Source organism: Phoca vitulina, unplaced genomic scaffold, assembly GCF_004348235.1.
Source record: "Phoca vitulina isolate PV1807 unplaced genomic scaffold, GSC_HSeal_1.0 scaffold14, whole genome shotgun sequence".
NCBI classification, from domain to species: domain Eukaryota; kingdom Metazoa; phylum Chordata; class Mammalia; order Carnivora; family Phocidae; genus Phoca; species Phoca vitulina.
In genome coordinates, this window is record NW_022589717.1 from 46,548,463 (window position 1) to 46,574,566 (window position 26,104).

Sequence of the window (26,104 nt, forward strand, 5' to 3'; positions counted from 1 at the left end):
TCTTATTAACAACATCAATTTGAGCACATAGATTTATGCTATCTCTCCTTTAAAGATCTGTGGTCAGAATAAATACAAATACATCTTGTTACTTAACTCTTTACATGCTAAATAAAAAAATACATAAGGTTTTTTTAATATAAAAATTACCCGTATCTCTAAATGTTAGACAGACAACTGTTCTTTTTAAAAATGAAGTTTCTATAATCAGAAAATGGAAACAATATTACTACCAGTAATAACGGGTTATTATTACTACATCATGATTACATTATCATTTATATATATATATATATATATATATATTCATTTATATGTTGTATTCATTTATATGCTGTTCTTAGAAACGTCTTTCATATATGTGTCTTTATGTTCACGTTATCATTTTTATGTAACCAAATTAGTTCTGGTTTATTCTATGACCGAATGTGTATAGTTTTAATTTGCTCCAACTATGCCTTTCTTCTTTAATATTGTGGTGGGAAGTTTAGGCTCTAAAAATTCATTTTTAATTGACCTCCTCCATCTCACTATATACTGTACCCCACTCACACACAGCACCACCACCACCAAGAAGCAAAAACTTCCAGGATTTTAATTTGGACTGTGGTTTAAGTAAATTATCAATTCATGCGGAGTTGACATCTTAAAAGACTTTGTCCAATCCAAGATCATGATGAATCACTCCAATTATTTAGCTCTTCATTAATTTCTCCCAAAAGTGTTTCTTATATATTTAGTACAGAGAATGGCCTTATGCATATTTTTTTTAGATTTATTCCTAAATATTTGATACTTCCATGTGATTTCAAAAGCTATTTAATTTTTTTTTTAAGATTGTATTTACTTATTTGAGAGCGAGCAAGAGAGAGAGACCATGCACACAAGTGGGGAGAGAGGTAGAGGGAGAGGGAGAAGGAGTGGGAAAGAGATTCTGAAGTCTGCTGAGTGCAAAGCCCCACTTGGGTCTGGATCTCAGGACCCTGAGATCATTACCTGAGCCAGTTGGATGCCTAACTGACTGAGCCACCCAGGCACCCCTATTTTAAAATTTTTATTTCAAGTTTGTTGTTAGTAAATAAAGTTGAATATATATTGACATTTATCAGTCACAGTCTTGAAAAATTAATTTATCAATCATTATAGGTTTTAAATTTTGTTGGATTTTTTTGTACACATTTAATGTCATTTAAAATAATATTAGTTTTCATTCTTCTTTCACAGTCTTTATATCTTTTCTTTCTTCTTCATGACTCATTTCACTTGATAGGCTCAATGGATAGTATCAATTTAGATAGAGGTAGTGATGCTTGAGATTAGTGTTGTGTTTCCAATCTCAGGGGGAAAGTATTCACTATTTCACCAAAGATATATGTTTGCTGAATTTTTATTGTGAATACCCTTTGTCATGTTAAAAAAAAAGTTCCCTTCTATTTTTAGGTTACTGAAAATTTCCATTATAAGTACGTTGTTGAGTTTTATCAAATGATTTTTTTGCCTGTACTGAGATAATAATATGACTTATCTCTTTTATTCTGTTAATGTGAGTTATATTGATTGATTTTGAATATTAAACCAACATTGCATTTCTAGAATAAATCCCAATTGGTCATGATATAATGTCTTTTAAAATATTGATAGATTCACTGTGCTATTTTGTTAAGGATTTTTTCCTTCTATACTCATGAGAGACATAGGTCCAATATATTCATTTCTTATTATGTCTTTGCCTGGTTTTGATATCAGGTTCATGCCAGTATCATATGAAGAATTTCTCTAATTTCTAAAATATTTGTGTAAAAATGATACCATTTCTCATTTTAATGTTTAGAAAAGTTCATCAGTGAATCCATGTGGGCCTGGAGTTTTCAAAATTTTTTAAACATAATGCCCACAAGGTCAATCCTTGTGGAAAAATTTCCTCCTTTCTCATGGCTAAATAATAATCTAGTGTATATGCTAAGTGAAGGAAGTCAGAGAAGGACAAATATGGTTTGATATCACTCACATATGGAATCTAAAAATACCAAATTAATAGAAACAGAGGGTTGAATGGTAATTGCTAAGGCCTGGGCAGGGGAGGGGGGGGTTAAGGAAGTGGGAAGATATTGATCAAAAGGTATGAACTTCCAGTTATATGATTAATAACTTCTGAGGATCTAATGTACAGCATGGTGATTATAGTTAATGATACTGTATTATATATTGAAAGTTGCTAAGAGAGTAGATCTTAAACATTCTCACTACAAAAAAGAAAAGGTGATAAAGGCGTCACCTAATGAGATGGTGATCGTAATTTCTCATTATGTAAGTATATAAAATCAACATATTGTACACATAAACTTACACATTGCTATATGTTAATTATATCTCAATAAATTTGGGAAAAAACACTTAAAAAGATGAAATGTGCCTTTCATTTGTTCAGTAATAGCTAATGTAAATTTAAGGAGAGAAAAATTTTTTAAACAGATGCAGGACTACTTTGGTAATAAGTGTCTTCTTGTTAATTTTGGTAAGTTCTTTTAAAGAATTAATCTATTTCATTTAAATTTTGCTATTTGGTTTCTATATGTCTCATTTGTTGTATAATTTTTAATTCATTCTTTTCTGCTTTTTTGTAACATAGACTTTTTAAATTTTTTCCTTATTATTTTATTTTTGTTTTATTATTTTTTATCTTATTAGATTTTGTGTTATACATTCTTGGGTAATTTTTTGTTGTTACCCTAGAGATTCAGTATGGATTACTAACTTACTATACTTCACTTTGATTAGGACTTTTATCACTTCCAGAATAATGCAAAACCAATAATTTACTACCTTTCCAGCTATGTCTTTTATTGCTCCATCTTACAAAAACCACACTCCAACCATTCCAAACCAGAGTTGTAATTCCTTATTACTACCTCTCTGTATCATGTATTATTACCTCTCTGTATCATGCTTGGGGCACTTCTTTCTGCCTGTCTAACTGCTTCCTTCTCTGTCTGCTGAAAGAGCTCATAGATACATCCTCTATCCTTCTCATAGTGCAAAGTGCATTAATTCATTTCTCCATTTATTCATTTCACAGGTATTTTGGGAGACAAATCATGTGATAAGTACTATGCTAATGTTTCCTGAGCACAAGATATCAAGACACAATCCTATCCCTCAATGATCTTATAGATTATTATGTTTGTATTTTAAATCACAATGATGTTTTTACTTCCTTCTCTTACACATGATGTCAAAGGTAATAACTGTGATATTCATCTTTAATTTTTAGCCCCTATGTCAGAATAGATGCTTAATATGCAGTTTTGAATAAATAAATGAACATCTTTATTTCCATTGGGTAATAAGCCCAAATCTTTATCACTTTATCACTTTATTATTTATACACCAGTTAAAATATTTATTAAGTATCTGCTATGTGGCAGACACTCTCCTAGGTTCTGGGGACACTATAGGGAACAGCAAAAAGTCTCTGCTTTCATAGAGCTTATATCCCAATGAGGAGATAGTCAATTAATAGATTTTAGAATTAATAGTCAATTAATAAATTTAGAATAGTAATGTATGGTAGAAAAGAAATGCATGGTAAAAATAAAATAGACTTGGGAAATAGGGCAAGGAGTGCTGGGTATGCTCATTTAAGATGGGTTGGTTGATTATGAAGAATCTCTCCAAGAAAATTATATTTGAGTGAAGGCCTGACTATATGGATTCTTGAGTGTTCTAACTGCTTATCCTCAAGCCCCTCAGGAAAAGTGTTAAAACACTTTCCTTCTGCTATTCTTATACTCCAATTACTTCTAGGAAAATTTTAAGTACCTTAAACTGTCACTAGATTTTTTTTCCTCAGACAAAAACCTATTTTATCTCTTAGTATTGTATTTTGTGAGATCTAAATCTATTTATATAGGTTTATTAATTATTTTCAAAAAGCATGTTCCAAAAGTTTCATCTGGGGGCGCCTGGGTGGCTCAGTCGTTAGGCGTCTGCCTTCGGCTCAGGTCATGATCTCAGGGTCCTGGAACCGAGCCCCCGCATCCAGCTCCCTGCTCAGCGGGGAGCCTGCTTCTCCCTCTCCCACTCCCTCTGCTTGTGTTCCCTCTCTCGCTGTGTCTCTCTCTGTCAAATAAATAAATAAAATCTTTAAAAAAAAAAAAATTTCATCTGTACAAATTCATTTATTTCAATTCTTTTTTTTTTTTAAAGATTTTATTTATTTATTTGAGAGAGAGAATGAGATAGAGAGAGAGAGCATGAGACGGGGGAGGGTCAGAGGGAGAAGCAGACTCCCTGCCGAGCAGGGAGCCCGATGCGGGACTCAATCCTGGGACTCCAGGATCATGACCTGAGCTGAAGGCAGTCGCTTAACCAACTGAGCCACCCAGGCGCCCCTCATTTATTTCAATTCTTATGTAGTCTCCCCAGCTCCAGACCTCTTAAACAATGTAAATCTTCCTCTATCCAAGTTTGCCCTGTAAACTCCCTCTTTCTGGTTGGAGTTTCCAAGCCATATACAGTTCCTCAGTTTGCCACAGTTGTGAAATTCTTATAGGGTTTATTGTCCAATTCATTCACTTCCACAAATACCATGCTTCTTTTTCACAATAATTGTTTTATAGTTTTGCCCTGACTTAGTCTGTTTGGGCTGCTATAGTAAAATACCATAGACTCGGTGGCTTATAAACAACAGAAATATATTTCTCACATTTCTGGAGGCTGGGAAGTCCAAAATTAAGGCACCAGTAAATTTCATGTCTGGAGAGTTCATAGTTCATAGAGGACTGTCTTTTTGCTGTGTCCTCACAAGGTGAAAGGCAAGGAAGCTCTCTGGGCCTTTTATAAGGACACTAATCCCATCTATGAGTCTTAATCTCATAGACTGATCCCCTCTTCCCAAAGGTCTCACCTCTAAATGCCCTCACATCTGGAGTTAGGATTTCAACATAAGAATTTTGTGGGAACGCAAACATTCAATTCGTAGGAGACCATATCTTACTAGTCAGAGTATATTTCTAGCTTTTTCAGGCCTGGGGTCATACTATACACATTTTCCCTTTCCACATCCAGCGATGCATATAGTGGATACTCAATAAACATTAAAAAAATAATAATAATGATACCAGTCTATATGTATGCCAGGCTAAATGAAATGTCATTTCATCTGGAGGATAAATACTAGGTGCACTATGAGACTAACCTAATTTCCATATTAAATTCTACCATATGCCTTGAATACACGGGATCAGAGACATATTTATAAGATGGAATTTTTCTACTTAATAGCTATCCATGTATTAATATAGTATTAATTTTTATATCTGATTCTTTAAAATATCTCACACCTTTCATACTATTTCATAGATTTTATTTATTTATTTATTTATTTATTTATTTATTTATTTATTTATTTCAGGCTGGGAGGAGCAGAAGGGGAGGGAGAGGAACAGAGTCTGCGCTGAGCGCAGAGCCATATACAGGGCTTGATTTCAAGACCCTGGAGATCATGACCAAGCCAAAACCCAGGGGGACTTAACCCACTGAACCACCCAACTTCCCCTTTTCATACTATTTTAAACGTAGCAGACAGTACACTATTTCTTACGTTTCAAGTAAAAGACTGATTTGAATTTACAATTGATAACAGTAAGGTAGGTATATTAGAATCTTTAATATGTTAAATAGGTAAATCTCTCACAACACCTTTGAATAATAAATCAATTTTCAACATACACCTACTTTTGTTGCTTTGTTTGGAGTTTTTGCTGTTTTGTTTTGTTGCTTTACAGAAGAAATCTTAAACCACATGAGATGTGACGGTCCCTGAGGCTTTACATATGAAAACTTAAGATGAGTTAGTAGCATTTGCAGTAAAAACTGCAGGCTCTGTGCATAAGAACATAAAAATTTAAAACCTATTCTCACAACTGCAATGAAGAAATTTCTAGTATGCCATCACTGGTGACTCAAGTTTTGTTTTATAACTCTAGAGTATCACTTACTCATTTGAAAAGCCTTGTCTCAGGAGATTTATCAGTCTGTAGGCTAAATTGCTGTACAGAGAAAATGAATTTCCTTTTGATTGGCAGGTGTTTTAATGAATGTGTAGCTTTAAAATTTATATTTGTAGTCTTAAAGTGGCTGAATCTAAAAGCTGAGCACTAAAAAATATCTCTACAAAAATTATTGAAAAGAAGCCTTGACTACATTTCACTTAGGGCATATAAATTAAAAAATAAAAATTTACTAAAGAAAATAAAAACTACTATGCACTATGATTTTCTTATTAAATAGGACCTATCCAGTTCACGCTAGAGAATATATAAGATCAAAAGACCTTATCTAGTATTTGGCCACTCGGTGGAGAGAGATTTAGATCTTTTAAAAGTTTAGATATTTAAAAAAAAAAATCAGCTAATTGCTGATTGTGGAAATCCTTACTGGAAATGTCAGTCTCTCTTTAGCTTACTTACATGTAACATGGGTAGAACAATGTTTATTTCGTAGTGTTGAGTTAGAAAATGTTCATAAAGGGGCGCCTGGGTGGCTCAGTCGTTAAGCGTCTGCCTTCAGCTCAGGTCATGGTCCCAGGGTCCTGGGATCGAGTCCCGCCGTCAGGCTCCCTGCTCAGCCGGAAGCCTGCTTCTCCCTCTCCCACTCCCCCTGCTTGTGTTCCTGCTCTCGCTCTCTCTCTGTCAAATAAATAAATAAAATCTTTAAAAAAAAAAAAAAAGAAAAAGAAAATGTTCATACAATGATTTAATGTACTACTTTGCCCCTAGTGGATGCTCAATAATTAGGTGTTAGACAAATGAAATTTCTCACTGACTTATTTATTTCCCTTTTAGGTTAAAAAAGCAACTGGCATTTTACCCTAAGAAATAACAGAAAAACAGGCGAGATCCTGTATTTTCTTTTTTGATGGCCAAAGTGAAACACTTAAACATTTTTGGTTCTCTCCCTTAAAACTGGAGAGATTTTCAGTCTGCTTCTTGAGCATATAATTCCTTTCTACAACTATTTGATCTTGGCTGTCACCACTACTGAGGTTAATGTTATTAGGGCAGAAGCTAGAAGCTAATAAAAAGAAAAGCTTTCACTTTTATTTGAGGGATTACTGATAAAGAAGCCAAATTTCCTAACAAACAAGATATTTCAGTGATTAAAAACAAATAATATATTGCAAAATCAAAGACTAATATGGTGAAAATATTAAAAAAAACATAAAATTTGAAAAATAATTTGGTAAACTTTCTTATTCTATTCATGAAAAACTACCTTTATTTAAAAGGCACTAGAAGTATTCTTTCTTAACATGTTAAGTTATCACCACACATACACGCACATACATTCATGTGCAGTGTTTAACAGGAATCACATTAAAGTCATTACCTGAGTAAGTGCCTGTTGACACCAATGTTATTTATTCTTGACTATAGAATTAAACAAGAAATCTGAAAGTGGTACACATGAAGAAAGGAGGAAGAGGGGAGACTAAATATTATGATTTAGGATGCCTGGATAGCTCAGTTGGTTAAGTGTCAAGACTCTTGATTTCTGCTCAGGCCATGATTTTAGGGTCCTAGAATGGAGACCCACATAGGGCTCCATGCTCAGTGGGGAGTCTGTTTAAGGTTTCTCTCTCTCTCTCCCTCTGCCTCTCCCCTCGCTCCTGCTCTCTCTCTCTCTTTCTTTCTCTAAAATAAATAAACAAACCTTTAAGAAAAATAATTATTATTATTTGAAATGAAATGATGTGTACTTTGAAACACCCAAGATAAATATATATGCATATAAAATATATATATATATATATATATATTTTTTAGAAAAAAGTTGAGTAAGGTAACTGGTTAACAATTAAGTATAAAAATCAATAGCTTTAGTGTATACCATTTAGAAAATATAATAGAAGAAAGGATGGTACTTATAGTACAGTGAAGAAAAACACCTACCTAGAAAAACTTAAGAAAAAAAGGCTTGAACTAAAAAAAAAGAAAAAAGAAAAAAAAATGTGTGACATTCCACTGAAATCCAGGGGGAAAAAACTATGAAAAATTGTTAAGATATATAAAAATATTACTTCCCTAAGGAGGAAGTGATAAATTCAATTAATCTCAAAACAAAATCCAAACTGACCATTTTATTAAATAGTAAAATGAGTCTAAAGTTCACATAGAAAAATAAATATGTGATATTCTTCTGAAAAAGAATATGGTGAGTGAGAAATGGCTCTGCCAAACATTAAAATGTGTTGCCACCAGTGTTCCAGTGTAAAAACTGACAGAAAAGAGGAACATATGGAAGTCCCCAAATATGCCAATAAAATGTGTGAAATTTTGTATGTGGACAAGAAAAGAAAAGACTATTTATTAAATGTAATTCCTATGGCTACCTAACTATTTGTGAAAAAATAAATGTGATACTTTCTTCATTTCTCACAAGCCAGATGGTTCAAAATTTTGATGGACAAAACAAAAATAAAATGTTAGTAAAACTCCAAATTCATGAATGAATTAAAAAAAGAATATTGCGGGGCACCTGGGTGGCTCAGTCTGTTAAGTGTCTGCCTTCCAATCAGGTCATGATCCTGCAGTCCCAGGATCAAGCCCTTCATTGGGCTCCCCACTCAGCGGGGAGTCTGCTTCTCCCTCTGACCCTCTTCCCTCTCATGCTCTCTCTCTCTCTCAAATAAATAAATAAAATCTTTCAAAAAATAAATAAAAAATAAAGATAAATACAAATAAAAATAAAAAATGATATTGAGAAAAGATTTATTTATAAATATGTGAATAAACTATGAAAGAAAAAAAAAACATCTGGTTGGAAAAAAATCTTAAATTAGATTTATTTTGATCCACTCTGACAATTTCTGTCCTTTAATTGGTGCATTTAGACCACTGACATTTAAAGTGATTATTTAGACAGTTTGATTAATATCTACCTTATTCATTACTGTTTTCTATTTGCTGTTTTTATTCCTTGTTCCATTTTTGTCTTCCACTTTTTTTTTCTGTCTTTTGTGTTTTTTAATTAAGCATTTTACAGGATTCCATTTTTCTCTCTTAGTATATCAATTCATAGGATATATATATATATACATATATAATGTAATCTATTGTTGGTACTCTAGTTTGAACAAACTGCTATGTTATATCAATTAAGAAAAGTAAAAAGTTTTTATTTTTTATTTTATCTTCTCTTATTCTTCCACAATGTTTTTCCCTTCTTTATGTAGATCTAAATTTCTCATCTGTATCATTTTCCTCCTCTCTAAAGAACTTTTTAAAAACATTTCTTACAATATAAATCTACTGGCAACAAATTCTTCAACTTTTGTTTGTCTGAGAAACTCTTATTCCTCCTTTACTTTTGAAGGACAATCCCACAGCATACAGAATTCTAGGTTGGTGTTTTTTATCTTCTTTCAATTCTAAACATTTCATTTGACTCTCTTCTTGCTTACGTAGTTTCAGAAGTGAAGTTAGATGTAATTCTTTTTTTTGTTGTTCCTGTACAGATAGGATGTTTTTTTCCACTGGCTTCTTTCAAGATTTTGTCTTTAGCTTTGATTTTCTGTAATTTGAAAATGATATGCCTAGGTGTAGTTTGTAATTTTGTTTTGTTTCGTTTTGGCATTTGTCCTGTCCTAGTGTTTTCTAAGCTTCTTGGATCTGTGGTTTGCTGTCTGACATTAATTTGGGGAAATTCTCAGTCACTGTTGTTTCAAATATTTCTTCTATTCCTTTCCCTTTTTCTTCCCCTTCTGTTATTCCCATTATGTGTATGTTATACCTCTTATAGTTGTTCCACAATCCTTGGATATTCTGTTCCACTTTTTTCAGTCTTTCTTCTGTTTGCCTTTTTGTTTTGAAGGCTGATACTAATATATCCTCAAGCTCAGAGATTCTTTCCTCAACTGTGCCCAGTCTACTAATAAACCCATCAAAAGCATTCTTCATTTTTTTTATGTTTTTTATCATTAGCATTTCTTTTTTATTCTTTTATTGAATTTCCACCTCTCTGTCTACATTTTCCATCTGTTGTTGCACACTATTTACTTCACCAATTAGAGTCCTTAGCATATGAATCATAGTTGCTTTAAATTCCCTGTCTGATAATTCCAACATCTCTGCCATGGCTGGTTCTGATGTTCGTTCTCTCTTCAAATTGTGTTTTTTGCCTTTTGGTATGCCTTGTAATTCTTTTTTCCTGATAGCCAGACACAATATACTGGGTAAAGGAATTATTATAAATAGAGCTTTTATAATGTGATGATGAGGTATGGCGGGGAGAGGAAGTGTTCAATAGTCTTCTGATTAGGTCTCAGTCTTTTAGTGATCCTCTGCCCTGGACTGTGAATGTCAGGATTTTTCTCTCCTCTTTGGTTGGACAGGATAGTTAGAGTAGGCTGGAGTTGGGTATTTCTCTTCCCTCAGGTTAGGTAGGCTCCGGTAATATCCCAGCCCTGGAGTTTGTTTTTTTTTTTTTTTTTTAAACCAGCCCTGGAGTTTTTAACTCTCAGTCTTTACTGAGCCTCCAGCAATTTGTCATTACTGTTAAGTTTTCCTATCCAAGCACTGGTTCCCAAAAGGTTTGCACTCCTGAGTGCCTGCCCTGGTAAGCCTCAACTCCCTATATTCACCTGTTTGGCTCTCTTTTGGAGACATCAGTTTGCCCTATGTTGTTTCTTCGCTTATGGGCCAAGAAGAGTTGTTGATTTTTTTAGTCTGTTCAGCTTTGTACTTGTTGTTAGGATGGAGTGGTAACTTCCAAACTCCTTGCATGCAGAACCGGAAAACAGAAGTCTTAAATTAGATTTAAATAAAGTAAATTTAGAAATATTTAGAATATATATATATATATAATTAACAAAGCTTTAATAAACACAATATAAAAACTGTTTTAAGGGACGCCTCGGTGGCTCAGTCAGTTAAGCTTCTGTCTTTGGCTCAGGTCATGATCCCAGGGTGCTGGGATTGAGTCCCGCATCAGGTTCCTTGCTCAGCAGGGAGCCTGCTTCTCCTTCTGCCTGCCACTCTCTTGCTTGTGCTCTCTCCCTCTCTTTCTCTGACAAATAAATAAATTAATAAAAAATAAATAAAATAAAAAATTGTTTTAAAAATACAAAAAATAACTTTAATAAGCATAATAAAAATTTGTTTAAAAAAAAAAACAAATAAAAGGGGCACCTGGGTGGCTCAGTCAGCTAAGCATCTGCGTTCAGCTCAGGTCATGATCCCAGGGTCCTGGGATCAAGCCCCATGTCAGGCTCCCTGCTTAAGGGGAGTCTGCTTCTCCCTCTCCCTCTGCCCCTACTCATGCTCTCTTCTCTCTCTCTTTCTCACTCTTTCTCTCAAAAGAATAAATAAAATCTTTAAAAATAAAAAAAACACATTTTTTAAAAACTCTGAACAATCATTTCACAATGTAAGAAATACAAATGATAAATATATATAAAGTTATTAATTTTATAAGTAATCAAGAGAAAGCAAACTAAAGTATGAATATTTATTTCACCGGTAAATGTCAAAATATTATCCAATGCTTCTGAAGATGTGTGAAAACTATCATAAGTTACTCTACAGATATTCAAGATTCTATTTATAGGAATTATCCTTCCTCTTCCAAAAATACATAATTAAGAATATATAAACAAAGATGTTCATTTCAACATTATTTTTAATAGGGAGAATTAGAAGTAATGTGAAAGTATCTCTTTAGGGGAATGGTGTAAATTGGGATACAATGAAATAATATCAACCATTAAAAGTCAATGAAAATATGGCTTTTTTATACAATTAAGTTGGATAAAGTCAAATTATAAGGCAATGCGTATATTACACGCTGCATGTAAATGTTACAAAACATACGCTTAAAGTCTTCATAGTGGTTCTCTCTGGAAGATGATTATACTTTCTACTTCAGTGTTGTTGGCTTTTTATCATGAGCATATTTCTTTTTTCTATAAAATAATATGTTTTAATAAAAGGTCTTCCATGGAGCATAGTAACAGGTGACTAAAGAAGTACACGCATTTAACTCTTGTTACCTGTTCTAGAAGATTAAATGGTTTTTATAGGGATGATAATCCCATTTTGTTTTCTCCTACTAGGGAAAGGTGAGCATGGGAAACCTTACCCCCTCACTGAAGAGGACCATGATGACTCAGCTTACAGGGAAAACGGTTTCAACATTTTTGTCAGCAACAATATTGCTCTAGAGCGGTCCTTGCCAGATATTCGCCATGCTAAGTGAGTATCAGCAAGCCCCATATGCAGTGTGGTTTTCTTTTGTTTGTCGGTTTTTTAAAATTATGTTTAATGTGTATCACAGTGAGATACATAATTATAAATTTTGCCATAATGATTTTTTAAAAATAAGTTTATATTTCATAATCTTAAATATTTAAATTTAAATTGAGGTAATGTTTAAAGTTAGAAAAGAATAAGTACCAACTTTCTAAAACTTAATTCACATTTTCATTGAGTTGCCTGTATTATCTCTATTTAAAATAAAGTGTTTTAAGATATTACCCGTATTTTTACCTTTGATCATGTAGATGATAAAGGAAACATTTTTTCTGGTGATTAGCATTCTCAGAACTGTCCACATATATCTGACTTCATTTTCACTCCAGCCATATTCAGTGCCATTGATGCTACATCTTGCATAAAGAATGCCTACAATAAAGGCATCCATAATCCAAAGGTTATGGTTGGTTGCTCAATTTCCTGTCACTTTATGAATTGTTTGTAGCTTATCAATTAACAGTGAATTCAGTTTTTACTGCACCATAGCTAAATATTATAGTGCAAAAGGAAGTAAGAAAGATATCATATATAGTTTCCTGAAATTCCACCCCTATCTACTCCTAACATTGCTTACTGTACTTTTTTTCTAGTCTGTTATGATTTTCTTGCTAGCATATAGAAGGCCAAAAGCATGCCAAAAACATACAATGTGATCAGAATTTGGAGTTTGTGGAATTACCATACATATTTGATAAATCTATCCAACTATACTAATATGTTTACCCCTGCCTTCACCTCAGTCTCCATTTGGAAACACTGGTGTGAGAGAAAGAAAATCAGAGAAAATAAAACAAGGGCAGGGCGCCTGGGTGCCTCAGCTGGTTAAAGTTCCAACTCTAGATTTCAATTCAGGTCATGACCTTGGGTCTTGGGATTGAGGCCCTGTGTTGGGCTCTATACTCAGCAGGGAGTCAGCTTGAGATTCTCTCTCTCTCCCTCTCCCTCTGCTTCTCCCCTCGTGCTCTCTCTCTCTAATGAATAAATAAATCTTTAAAAAAATAAGGGCAATAATGAAAATAGAGGTAAGAATCTAAATCAAATCAGTAATGTACAATAAAACTTAATTTTTTGCAAAAATAATTAACCCTTTCCAAAAAAATCCGTAAAATATGGTTTGGGGATAATTTTTTAGTTGCCATATTGTGTCTATAAATTTATTTTAAAATGTAAAAGAATTACTGGTTTCTTTCTCAGGTTTTATGTGAATTTGCATTTCCCAATATAGTTAAGCAGAGGATTAATATGAAGAACAAATCAATTTTCCCCTAAACTGAATGCTTTATATATCGGTCTAGGCCTTCTAGCTAGCCAGATTATTCCCAGGTTACCTGAAATTCTCTACAGGAATTCCCACTGACCGAGAACATTTCTAGTTATGAGGAATTTTAATACCTAATTGCACAACATCAAAGACGCATTAAATTGCATTGTTGGCATAATAAATGTGCTCAGAGAATAATTTCCATCCACCTCCTCCCCCACCCCCACACTTCCAATCTTTTAATGTGTATTCAAGTGGAAAGAATTGTGGATGGAAACAGCGCAGAAAATCACTGAAGTCAAAAGAAGGCTGATATTCCCATTCTTCTCAGTGTATTTTTAGCATAACTACCACCTTTTGAGATAAGATATTCTTAGGCAATAATGGAAAAGAAAATGGAAAAATGTAGAGAAAAATATTTTGAAATTTTTATTAGAGTTATTGAGTTTACAGTATCAAAGGGCATTATTCTAAATGTTAGGGGAGATAAATGTGGCTAAAATATGGTCACAGACCATATTTTACTTATTTACTGAGGCTGGATATCAAGTGGGACACTCACCTAGTAAAATGACACCAAAATAGAAAAAAAAAACAAAAACCTTTTTTTTAAGATTTTATTTATTTATTTGAGAAAAAGCGCAAGCTGTGGGAGGAGCAGAGGGAGAGGCAGAGGGAGAAGCAGACTCCCAGCTGAGCAGGGAGCCCAACAAGGGGCTCGATCCCAGGACCCCAGGATCGTGACCTGAGCCATAGGCAGATGCTCAACAGACCAAGCCACCCAGGCACCCTCAGAAAAAAAAAAACAAAAAAACCCTTATTAGAGGGTTGGAGATGGAGGACTGCAAAGGGTTAATTTCAGGACTACTAGGAGTGATAGTTTACCCTGGTTAGTCTAGTCTGTGACTCTCAGAGATGCAAGAAGAGAGATCCAATGCAGCCTTATTATGTCAAGGTCCTACCTGTAGGAAATTGAGAGCCTAAAATAAACAAAAAAATCTTACAGGGATCACACTGTTTAAAGTCCTATGCATTTGACCTCATCCGTGCTTCTCAAAATGCAGGCTCAGATAACCACAAGAGCATGTAGCTCTGTGTAAGTGGTTCCTGAAATTATGAAAGCAAACTGACACAAGCTCCATCCAGTATTACCCATTTAACTAGGCTGCAGGTAATTGACCACAGCTTGTTTATATTGACAGAATCTACGGAAGAGAATGGAAAATTTGTGTGATTTTTACAGTCAAACATAACAGTTCTAAGAAACTTTGCATCTGCAGTCAGCCAATTCAAATTACAGGCTCAAAGTGCCAGAAGAGAAGAATTGATTTTTCCTTGCTCTGGGATTTTGTGATGGAAAATATTGGGGGATCATATCTTGCAATTTTGCTTAGCTTGGTCTTTATTCCAAAACACAGAATTGTAGTTCTTACTCCACTGTTCTACACTGTAGATCACTCTCTCTGTATACACAAGTGCTCTCTCTACTCATTCATATTCTTACAGTTAGCAAATTAAAAAAATAAAATAAATCATGGTGCTAGGTGTTTGACATGCTTAGTGTACATACATTCTTATTCACTGTGAAGAATTTTCTGAACATGAGTTATTCCAGAAATCCCAATCCAGAACACATTCTTCCTTTACCTGTCCTGCTCCTTTCTTATCCAATAGCATAAAAATAAGCTGTTTTCCTTTGGCTGTATTATTTCATTGAGTCAGTAATAGATTCTCATTAAGTGGGGAGCCATAGATTAAGGAAAGTCAGTTGGCATGTGTCCAATAATTTGATCATTCTTACTCATGTCCTAATAATAAATTCCAAGGTTCTCATTTATGTTTTTAAATTTCTTACATTTGTCCAAGTAATTTTAGCATCTCCCTATCTTGTAAATTACATTTTAGTGGGTTTTTTTGTTGTTTTGTTTTGTTTCCCATCTATGCTTTGGTATTGTCAAATTTTCTACTCCTTCTTCCAGATCCATATCCCTACCCTCTTCGTTTACTTTTCTACTTTTTGAAGACCTATCTGTGCATTTTAAATACTCCCTTCTTGACTTACTGCCTAATTATGTCTATATTCATAGACCTGGGGCTTAAACTGAGATTTGTCCTTAAAACATATTATTTTTATATTTTGTCTAATGCAATGCTGATAAGAATTTTGCTATGTGAGTTTCTGCGTGACAAATGTTCAGTCAGTGGATACCTTATTGGCCTGGCTTCATTTTACTACATTTCGGTTTCCTGTCACCTGTATCTTGATCGTGCATTTTCTTTGTATTCCTTCACTCTTCTGGGATGCCACATCTTTGTATGCAGTAGAACATTTTATTTTGACTTCCAGCTCAAGATGGGAAATATGAAGCATATATTTAGAATACAAAATACATATAAAATAGGGAAGTAGAAAACCATGGAAGGATGGATGGCTTGCATAGAAAAGAAACTGATAAACTTATGTGTGAATATATTGTTAGCAAGATAAGATTGAAGAATATTTGAGTGAGTATTACTCCCTAGACGTAAATAAATTTATAAGTAGTTACCACAAATACTCCCCCAAATGTGATATAATTAATGTGTGCAAGATGAAATTACATCTATGAAGAGAAGAAATACATGAGACTAGGATGCATAAGTACATGTATAATAGGAGCGTTGAGGTAGGCTTTGCAGAGGATTCAGGTAAATGCATCATGACTTGAGGTTCATTTTTGCTGTTAGAAAAAAAATACATATTTATACAAATACATAGTCATACACAAACACACTAATCAAGATGCATTTATAAGGTGGCTGAGTAGCTGGGCTATTTTTGTACTAAAAAATTCTACTCTGACTTGTGACCTTTCCTTTTCATTTAACTTTTCCTTTATATTTCACTTACATTCCTGCGATAGCTTCATGACTTTGACAATAAATAAAATATTGAACATTGAGAAGAAATTCTGTGGTATCTCAACTCCTGGGAAAATATACAAGACTTTTTACAACCTCTTGATTATACGAGTGTTTTCAGTAGCATTGCAGTTACATCACAACGCTGCTCCCTGTACAATTTCAGAACCAAATGAGAGATTGTCCCAGAAATGGCTGGGAATGAAAGATTATTTTTATTATTGATAGGATTCTATCAGTGGGCAGGATGTAGATGTAGGCTAAGTGTGAACTCTAGAATGAGGCACATTCAGCCTTCAAGTCATAGGCATTGCTGAACATGCAAAAACAGTTGTATAACAGAAGGCCTGGAGGGCAGAGTTAGATGTCTGACCTCTGCAGGCAAGCAAGTTCCAAAGCAGAAAAATGAAGGAGGGGCTGAGCCAAGCGTGATAAGCTCACTAACACAAATTCATCAGTTGTGTGTCTTCCTTTCTCCTGGAAAGGAGAATTAATCTAATGGCTGTCCCTCTACATGGGAATATCTATCTGAGAGGAGAGGAGTCTAATATCTAAGTGCCTAATATCTTCTTTGTATATGATGAGAAATCACAATTTCTCAACATAACAAACTTTTGAGTGATTTTTTTTTATTTTTCAGTGCCTTATAGTCTAAGCATTCTTGCCTTCTGTAAATTATGTTGAATAATAATTCTAAAATGGTTTACTTCCATGACTTGCACTGTGGTGCCAAACAAGTCAATCCGTCATTTTTAATTTCTGTGTACCCACTTCACCAAGTGTGGATGTTAACTTTCTTTATGTACCTCACCATGTATTAAAGTATTAAAATTAAGACCAGGTTTACCAAATCAGTTGCAGCATGATATATTAAATTATTTCTTTTCTTTCTGATGATAATCTTTCTGCTTCCCTTCCTCCTTCTCCAGTTATATCATGAAGATTAAAAAATATGTGGAAATCAAGTGAACTATAATTCTAAAATTTAAATTGTAAAAACAAATTTTGTGAGTCAATTCTGAGTTGATTTGAGGAAAAATAATTATATGTGTCTAATTCTTTAAACTATGATTTAGTGAATATGCTTAGAATGTTTTAATTTTATATGAATTAGAAAAGCGTTATTTAACTGTTTTGACTCTTGTCCATTGACTACTAGAAATCATTCACAGAAATGTTTGAGTTTAATCATCCAAAAGTGTTCAAGGATAATTTTTTTATTTCTCAATTTCAAAAGTTACATAAAAATGTGAGAGACACTGGCATTCTTTCATGTTTTTGTTATGATTCATTTGTAAAATTGATAAAGTGTCTTCTTTCAACAAATTTACAAGTGAATTCTGAAACAAATTAAGCTAAAATGACTCTTCATCCCCTCCACTCAGGTATGAATACTTCACAGAGGGAGATACGAAATGTATTATTGAATCAAATGTGGTTCTAGCCTAGGATATGTCTAAATATGACTGAAAAAAAGAAAAAAGAACCAGCTAAATCACAAGCGGCAAATTGGGGGAGGAATGATCACAAACAGAAGATAGGAAATAATCGTTCGCAACTATAATGCAAATGAGTATCTTTCAGTATTTTTTTGTGAGCCAGTTTTTGCAAGCTAGTATAGACTTTAGTATATTTGTATGTTTCTAGGGATCATTGTTTTAAAAGCCATGATAAAATAACAAAAACAAAAATTTACACACACATCTCATTTATTAACTAAAGCCTGAAAGATATGGAAGAGTTTTTATCACTGTAACTCAAATGTATGTCCCATTGAAATGAAAATCTTTCTAAGATAGGTAACAGTTCAAGAGCTGTCAGACATTTAGCTTTTGTAGTAAATGACAGATCATGAAGCAGATTCTTTGAAAGCTAGAATGAGGATGAACACAAGGGCACTGGGGTCTAAAAGACCGGTAATTTGAAAGCTGTACAGTGCACCCACAAAATCAAAAATAAAACCAAAAGAACCTTCTAAAAATAAAATTACAGCTGCTTAAAAATCATGTCTAATGAATTTTAAGGTATATTTTTTGTAACCTTATAACGTGATAAGGATCAAATACATAAAACTGAAAGCGTAAGTTTGAAAAAAGGATTCACAACTTTAATTCCCTAAAGAGAAGAAAATGGGAATTTAATATAGTGATGCATATTATTCTGTGAGATTAATCTAGCAATAGCAATCCTAAATTTGTTCCTTCTTCATTTTACTCCTACCCACAGGTTATTGAAATGAGGGGTAGTGATTAATATTTTAGCTTATTTATTAAAAAGGTGAGAAAATCTGCCATTTTTAAAAAAGATTATTTATTTATTTATTTATTTATTTATTTATTTATTTATTTTAGAGAGAGAGAACATGCACGAGTTGGGGAAGGGGCAGCGGGAGAGAATATCCAAGCAGACTCCCACTGAGCATGGAGCCTGACATGCGGTTCGACATGGGGCTCGACATGGGGCTTGATCTCATAAGCCATGAGATCAGGACCTGATCCGAAACCAAGAGTCGGTTGCTTAACCAACTGAGCCACACAGGCACCCTGAAAATCTGCCAGTTTTAAAAGCTAACATATTTATTGGTGAAAGACTGGATGCATTTCCCCATAAGATCACAGGGTAAAAGGGATGTCTACTCTCACCACTTCTATCACACTGTACAGTATATTCTAGCCCAGGTAATTAGGCAAGAAAAATAAATAAAAGACATCCTAATTGGAAAGAAAGAATACAGTCTCTATTGGCAGATGACATAATCTTCTATATGGAAAATCCTGAGGAATACACACACACACACACACACACACACAACCCCCCTCCCAAAAAACACACACAAAAAAACCCAAAAAACCCTATTAGAGTTAATAATCAAGTTCAGTAAGGTGGCAGGGTACAAGAGCAATATATAGAAATCACTTTATTTTTATACACTTGCAGTGGATAATCTGAAAATGAAGTTAAGGAAACAATTCCATTCACCATTAAATCAGAATGAACAAAATACTTAGGAATAAATTGAACAAAAGTGACATCAAACTTAATACTTTGAAAACTACAAAACATTGTTGAAACAAATTCCAGAAATGGAAAAAACATCTCATGTTTGTGGATCAGATTTAACATTGTTAAGATGGCAAAACATTCCATACTGATTTATAGATTAAAAAAAAAAAAATTCCTATCAGGATCCCAATTGACTTCCTTGCAGAAATTGATGAGTTGACTCTAAAATTCACATGGAATTGCAAGGGACCAGAATAGCCAAAACAATCCTGAAGAACAGCAATCAAATAAGATGACATACACTTCCTGATTTAAATTTATTATAAAGCAACAGTAATCAAGATAGTGTGGTATTGGTATATGGATAGATATTTGGATCAATAGAATATAATTGAGAGTCCAGAAATAATTCTATACATCCATGATTAATTGAGTTTTTGACAAAGGTGCCAAAACTAATCAATGTGGAAAAATTAGATTTTTAAATAATTGGTACTAAGACAACTGGATAGCCACATGCAAAAGAATGATGTTAAAACCTTACCTCAGACAACATAAAAATCAGCACAAAATGTATCCAAGACCTCAGTGTAAGAGCTTAAAGAAGAAAATGTGGAAACAAATCTTTATGACCTTTGATTTGACAAAGTATTCTTAGGTAGAATACCAAAGTATAAACAACACAAGAAAAAATAGATAAATTTGGCTTCTTCAAAATGAAAAATTCTTACGCTTCAATTGAAGTATACCATCAGGAAGGCAAAATGACAACCTACAGAATTAGAGAAAATATTTGCCAATCATATATCTGATACAGGACTTGTATCTAAAATACACAAAGAGCTCTTATAACTCAATAATAAAAAGAAAAATAACCCAGTTAAAACATGGGCAGATCATCTGAATACTCAAATTCATGAAAGGATGCTCACTATCATTAGTCACTAGAAATAAAAGTCAAAACCAAAATGAGATGCTACTTCATATCTAGTATGATGACTAGAGCCAAAAGTTCAAATAATAAATGTTGTCAAGGATGTAGAGAAATGGAACCCTTATACATTGCTGGTGGGAATGCAGAATGGCATCAGTGCTTTGGAAAGTAGTTTGGCAGTTCCTCAAACAATTAAATACAGAATTACCATATGACCCAGCAATTCCCTGCCTAGATATACACTCAAGAGACATGAAAACCTATGTCCCCACAAAAATTATATATGAATGTTTATAGCAACCTTATTCATAAGAGCCAAAAGGTGGAAAAAAAAACAAATGTCCACTGATGGATGAATGTGTAAACAAACTGTGGTATTCCATACGATGAAAGATTATTCAGTCATAAAAAGGAATAAAATAATTATAAATGCTACATCTTGGATTAACTTTGAACACATTATGCTAAATGAAAACCAGACCCAAAATTTCACATACTATATATGATTCTCTCCAAATGAATGTTCAGAATAGGGAAATCTGTAGAAACCAAAATAAACAGTAGTTACTTTAGGGCTATGAGGAGATTAGAGGAAGGGTCTGAGATTTCTTTCTGAACTGATAAATATATTCTAAAATTGTTTATGTTGATGGTTGTACAGTCTGTGAAGACACTAAAAACTATTGAATCATGCACCCTAAATGATACAATAAATTATCTGTATGGTATGTGAATTATATCTCAATAAAGCTATTTAAAAGGATAAATCACGTGCTCGCTTCGGCAGCACATATACTAAAAGGATAAATCACTCTCCATTTTCTCCAAGTCAAATAATTTTGTTTCACTTCTTTATTATTACCAAATGAAGTGATTAATTCCTCTGGTAGACCTTATCATCTGAGTCAATGTAGTATGTACTAATCTCTAGGGTTTTGTAACTGGTATGTAGTGATAGGTGCCTATTAGTTTTGAAATGTTTGTTTTTTTCTGCAGAAGTGAAGAATTTGGCTATTAGTATTTTTTATATTTTATTATTTATTTATTTATTATTTATATGTTATTATTCTGGAATAAATTTAATCATATATGATAAAAGCATTGGTACCTCCACATTTGTAAAATGACTTCTTTTCCTATTTTTCCCTCCAGCTATCAACCCCAACTTCCACATAGATATTGATTTCCTCAACTCCTTTTCAACTCTTCAGCAGTCCTAATTTGACTAATGACACTACAGGGCCATCAATTTTCTTCTTGCCAAAGTCACTAATTATTTCTACATTGACAAAATCCATATTTAAAGTCTTTGTCTCATGAAAGTTTCCAGCAACACTTGACTTTGTCCCTTCTCTCATTTTTAAGCACTCTTTTGTCTGTTTCAAGGAATGGAAACACACTTGCTTTTTATCCCCAGGCCTTTCCAGTCTCCCTTACAAACAGTTCCTCTTTATCTGATGGCTAGATATTAAAGTTCACTGATCTCAGTACTGGCCCCCAGTTTCCTCATTTTATTTACTCTCTCCTTGCTGAGCTCATCTACCAAGGCCTATTAATTCTCTACCCAAAATGTAGTGCCAAAGGGGTCTCAAATGCATGCACTTCAGTTAATCTCAACTATATCCACTATCATTTCGTAATTGGAATCCTAGAATAACTTCATAATTGGACCTCACACACTCCTTCTTGCTCTAATGCAATACATTCAGCAGCGTGAGCAATAGTGAGCCCTGAGAATTAAGGCAGATCATTATATCCCCCCATCGAAAATACTTAAAAGACTTCTGTTGCACTAAAAATAATTGCTGAGAAAACACCAACGCCTGCCTCCGTATTCTAATTCCTGCCTATCTCTCGCCTTCTCTTTTGCTCTTCCCTTCTGTGTTCACTGTGTTTCTGCCACAACGAACATGTAGCAGCAGAATCACAAAAATCTCTTTTGTTCCTCAGGACAGACATAAATTAACACATTACATTAAAGTGATAATCATATTACCACATAAAATATTAACTTACAAAACAGTTCCTATGTAATAGGTGACCAAATACATACATGCATACATACAGACACAGTGACTATCTCCCATCCCCACTGAAAAACACACTTACATATACTCGGCATTCCAAACCAATTTTTCAGGCCTGTCAAAGGCAAAATAAATTGCCAGTTATCACTGCTTTATCAAACCCAACTGACATGGCAAGATTAGAACAGAAAAACAGTGTGACTAAAAGCAGCCATTGAAAATTGAATATGCTCACATTAAAACAATTACTATGTAAATTGGTTCCTGGAAATGACTTACATAGATATGCTCTATAGTATGCTTGTCACTAGCCAGATGCCAAGTTGACATTTTGTTCTGCTGCTTTTGAGAATGGGGCTGAAAGAACTTTAGCTGAACCAAAATGGTTTTGCAAGAAATCATATGACAAAAAGTTAAAGGAATATAAAGAAATGTCCTCCCCTTTTTGAGCCTGAGTGGTTCCCTTGAGAAGTTAAAATATAAATGTTGTCAAAACATGATATACACAGGAGCGCCTGGGTGGCTCAGTCGTTAAGCGTCTGCCTTTGGCTCAGGTCATGATCCCGGGGTCCTGGGATCGAGCCCCGCATCGGGCTCCCTGCTCAGCAGGAAGCCTACTTCTCCCTCTCCCACTCCCCCTGCTTGTGTTCCCTCTCTCGCTGTGTCTCTCTCTCTGTCAAATAAAATTAAAAAAAAAAAACAAAACCAAACATGATATATACATATACGTATCTATATATATGTGTATAGATACATATATATATATATATATTTTTTTTTTCCCCTCTGTAGTAATGAAGTCAAACAAATTGTAGTATTTTGAATTGGTTTCCCTCCCACACACATCCTAATGAACTTACTGGATCTGAATTGGTACTGTCTGTTTTTATCACCATTTCAGGGAATTACCATGATTATTAAAGAATGGCACAAAATCATGGAGAATGTGGGCCCCCAAGGAAGCTCAGAATATAACTCTCTGCCAGTTTATTGTAGTCATTACAAGGCAATAACATTTTAACACATTTAACATTAAATGAAAAATGTTCCAAGTTTCATATCTTTCACACAGGGTGTATATATTCTCATTTTAATCTGAAATATCTTAATATAATTAAAGAATGTTTAAAAGCATTCAACCATTCCATTCTTTAGCTTATTTCATCAGCAAAGGTATGGTGAGTAATATTGTTACAGATGCTGCTATTACTTGAACAAACCTATCGACAAATATTAAGAATATATACAAGTCAAATCATATGTTTCTTTCCTTTCTTGATATTACTCTAAATGGAAGAAGACACAAATTCACTTAATTTTGAGTCCTCTCAACATAGTAATTTTAAATAGTAAGCTTAAATTTCACTTTTTGAAAGAGTGACTTTAAATGAATATATATTTTGGAAATTTTAACAGTTCTCTCTCAGTAATTGATTAAAGAGGACCAAAAAATTTAATCGGGATATAGGAGATTTAAACAAAATTATCAATAAATTGGCTTAATTTGTGTTTATTTACATTTATTGAACACTACATTCAGTAATTGTATAATAAACTTTTTTTTTCAATTTCACATGAAATATTTACCCCAATAGACCATATGTTAGTACATAAAAAAACTCTCAATAAATTTCAAAGGATTGAGTTAATACTGAATGTCATAAGATTAGACTTGAATTAAATAGAAATCAACAAAAATAATATATGTAGAAAAGATGCAAATATTTAGAAACTAAATAATACTTTTATGAATAACCCACAGGTCAAATATTAAACTAGAAAAACTAAAAAAAATATTTCAAATGTAATTATATAGAAAATATATCCCAAGACTTGTTTAAATGCTGTACATATAAAAAAGTCTTTATAGCAAAATGTGTAACTTTAAATGTTTAAAATAAGCAAGAAAAAATTTCATATTAAGTATCTAGGTAAAGTAAGTATAAAAAGGAATTATCAAGTCAATGACTGTCAAAAAAGAAAAAAAAATATGAATTCAAAATTGAGTACTTTGAATGGATCAATAAAATTTCTAAATCCTCAGCAAGTATTTCTAAAGAAAAACAAAAGAGAGAAACCACCAATTACCATTATCAGTTATAAAAGACTGGAAATCATCAAATTTCCAGTAGACATTTAAATACTAATGAAGGAACATTATAAATATCATCACACCAAAAATCTGATATTTAGACGAAATGTAAAATTTTCTCAAAAATCCAACTTAGTGAAGCAGAAAATCTGGATATTTTACATTTGTAATTAAAGCCCGCTGACAGTAGTCTGGTTCTAGGTCAGTGGGAATAAGTACATGTGATTCTCATCCCATTGAACTCGACTCTCAAACCTAGTCAGATCTGTGGCTCCACTGACTGACAATGCTAAAGAAAATAGCAAGAGGTGGAGGAAAGGACATGAGAATTCAAAATAGCACTAAAACAATACTGAGTTCTTGTGTTCCTGAAAACATGTGTGAGAGTCGAAAGCAAAAATATATTTTCTGATGTGGTTTACAACACTCATAGATATCTAAGACAACTGCAGCATAGAAGAGAGAGTATAAAGGGCCCTACATAGTAAGAAGTAAGAAGTAATAGTAATAAGATTTCTATATTAAGAGTAAAGTGGTAAAGTATTAAAAGTATTACAAATACACTGGAAAAATATGTATTTTGTAATCCCTAAAGTAAATACTAAAATATTATGCAAAGATATCATCAAAATCACAATGGATACATTGAAACGGAATACTAAAAAATGTATAAACAACCCAAAGAATGAAGAAAAGATGAAATATTAAGAAAAAAACAGAAAACACCCAACAACAGCAGAGTACATATCTTCTCAAGTATGCATAAAACATTCATCATGATAGACTGTATCCTGGGTCATAAAACACAAATGCCACAAATTTTAAATACTGAAATCTTACAAAATATAGTCTCTGACCATAATGTAATTTAATTAAAAATTAACAACAGAAAGATAAGGCCATCACCAAAATTTGTAAATTAAAAACATATTTTTAAGTAATCAGTGTGTCCAAAGGAAGTTTCAAGGGAAATTTGAAAATATTTTGAAATGAACACAAATAAAAATAAATATTAATTTTTTTTTGAATATCTAAAACCATTCTTAGAATGAAATCATTCTACTCCTCTAACATTCAGTGCTTGTAAAGAGGAAAAAAAAAAGTCCTCGAATCAATAATTTATGATTTTACCTTAAGAAACCAGAAAAAGAGGAGCAAAACAAATCTAAAGAGTAAGTTTCTTACTGAAATTGTGGAATTATTTCTATTTCCTTGAAGTTCTATTAAGTTCTGCTTCATATATTTGTATACTCTGTTATTAGGTGCATACATTTTGTGTTGTTATGTCCTCTGGGAGAATTGATCTCTATCATGTAATGACTTTTGTATCCTGGTAACATTTTTTTGCTTTGAAATCTATTTTGTTGACTAACTATAAAGCCATTTTAGCTTTCTTTTTGTTAGTGTTATCATACTCTATCTTCTGTACATTTTCTTTTAAACTTATTGCATCTTTATATTAAAAATGAGTTTGTTGGAGGAAGCAGGCAGCACTCTGAAAGTCTCTCCCTTTTATGTGCATATTTAGGCCATTTATATTCAATGTGATTGTCGACATGGTTGGCTCAACCATAC

At 33.2% G+C, this 26,104-nt stretch overlaps 1 protein-coding gene across 8 annotated transcripts in view; it reads left to right on the forward strand.

Moving 5' to 3' along the window:
- GALNTL6 (polypeptide N-acetylgalactosaminyltransferase like 6) overlaps positions 1 to 26,104 on the forward strand; it is a 1,076,341-nt gene that overhangs the window by 491,808 nt on the left and 558,429 nt on the right. For 7 of the 8 annotated variants that reach the window (XM_032413198.1, XM_032413199.1, XM_032413205.1 and 4 more), the window contains one exon: positions 12,113 to 12,251. In XM_032413198.1, coding sequence (XP_032269089.1) covers positions 12,113 to 12,251 — 139 coding nt within the window. Of the gene's footprint in view, positions 1 to 3,076; positions 3,239 to 12,112; positions 12,252 to 26,104 lie in introns of all 8 variants that reach the window. The other variant, XM_032413206.1, reaches the window with a different exon arrangement.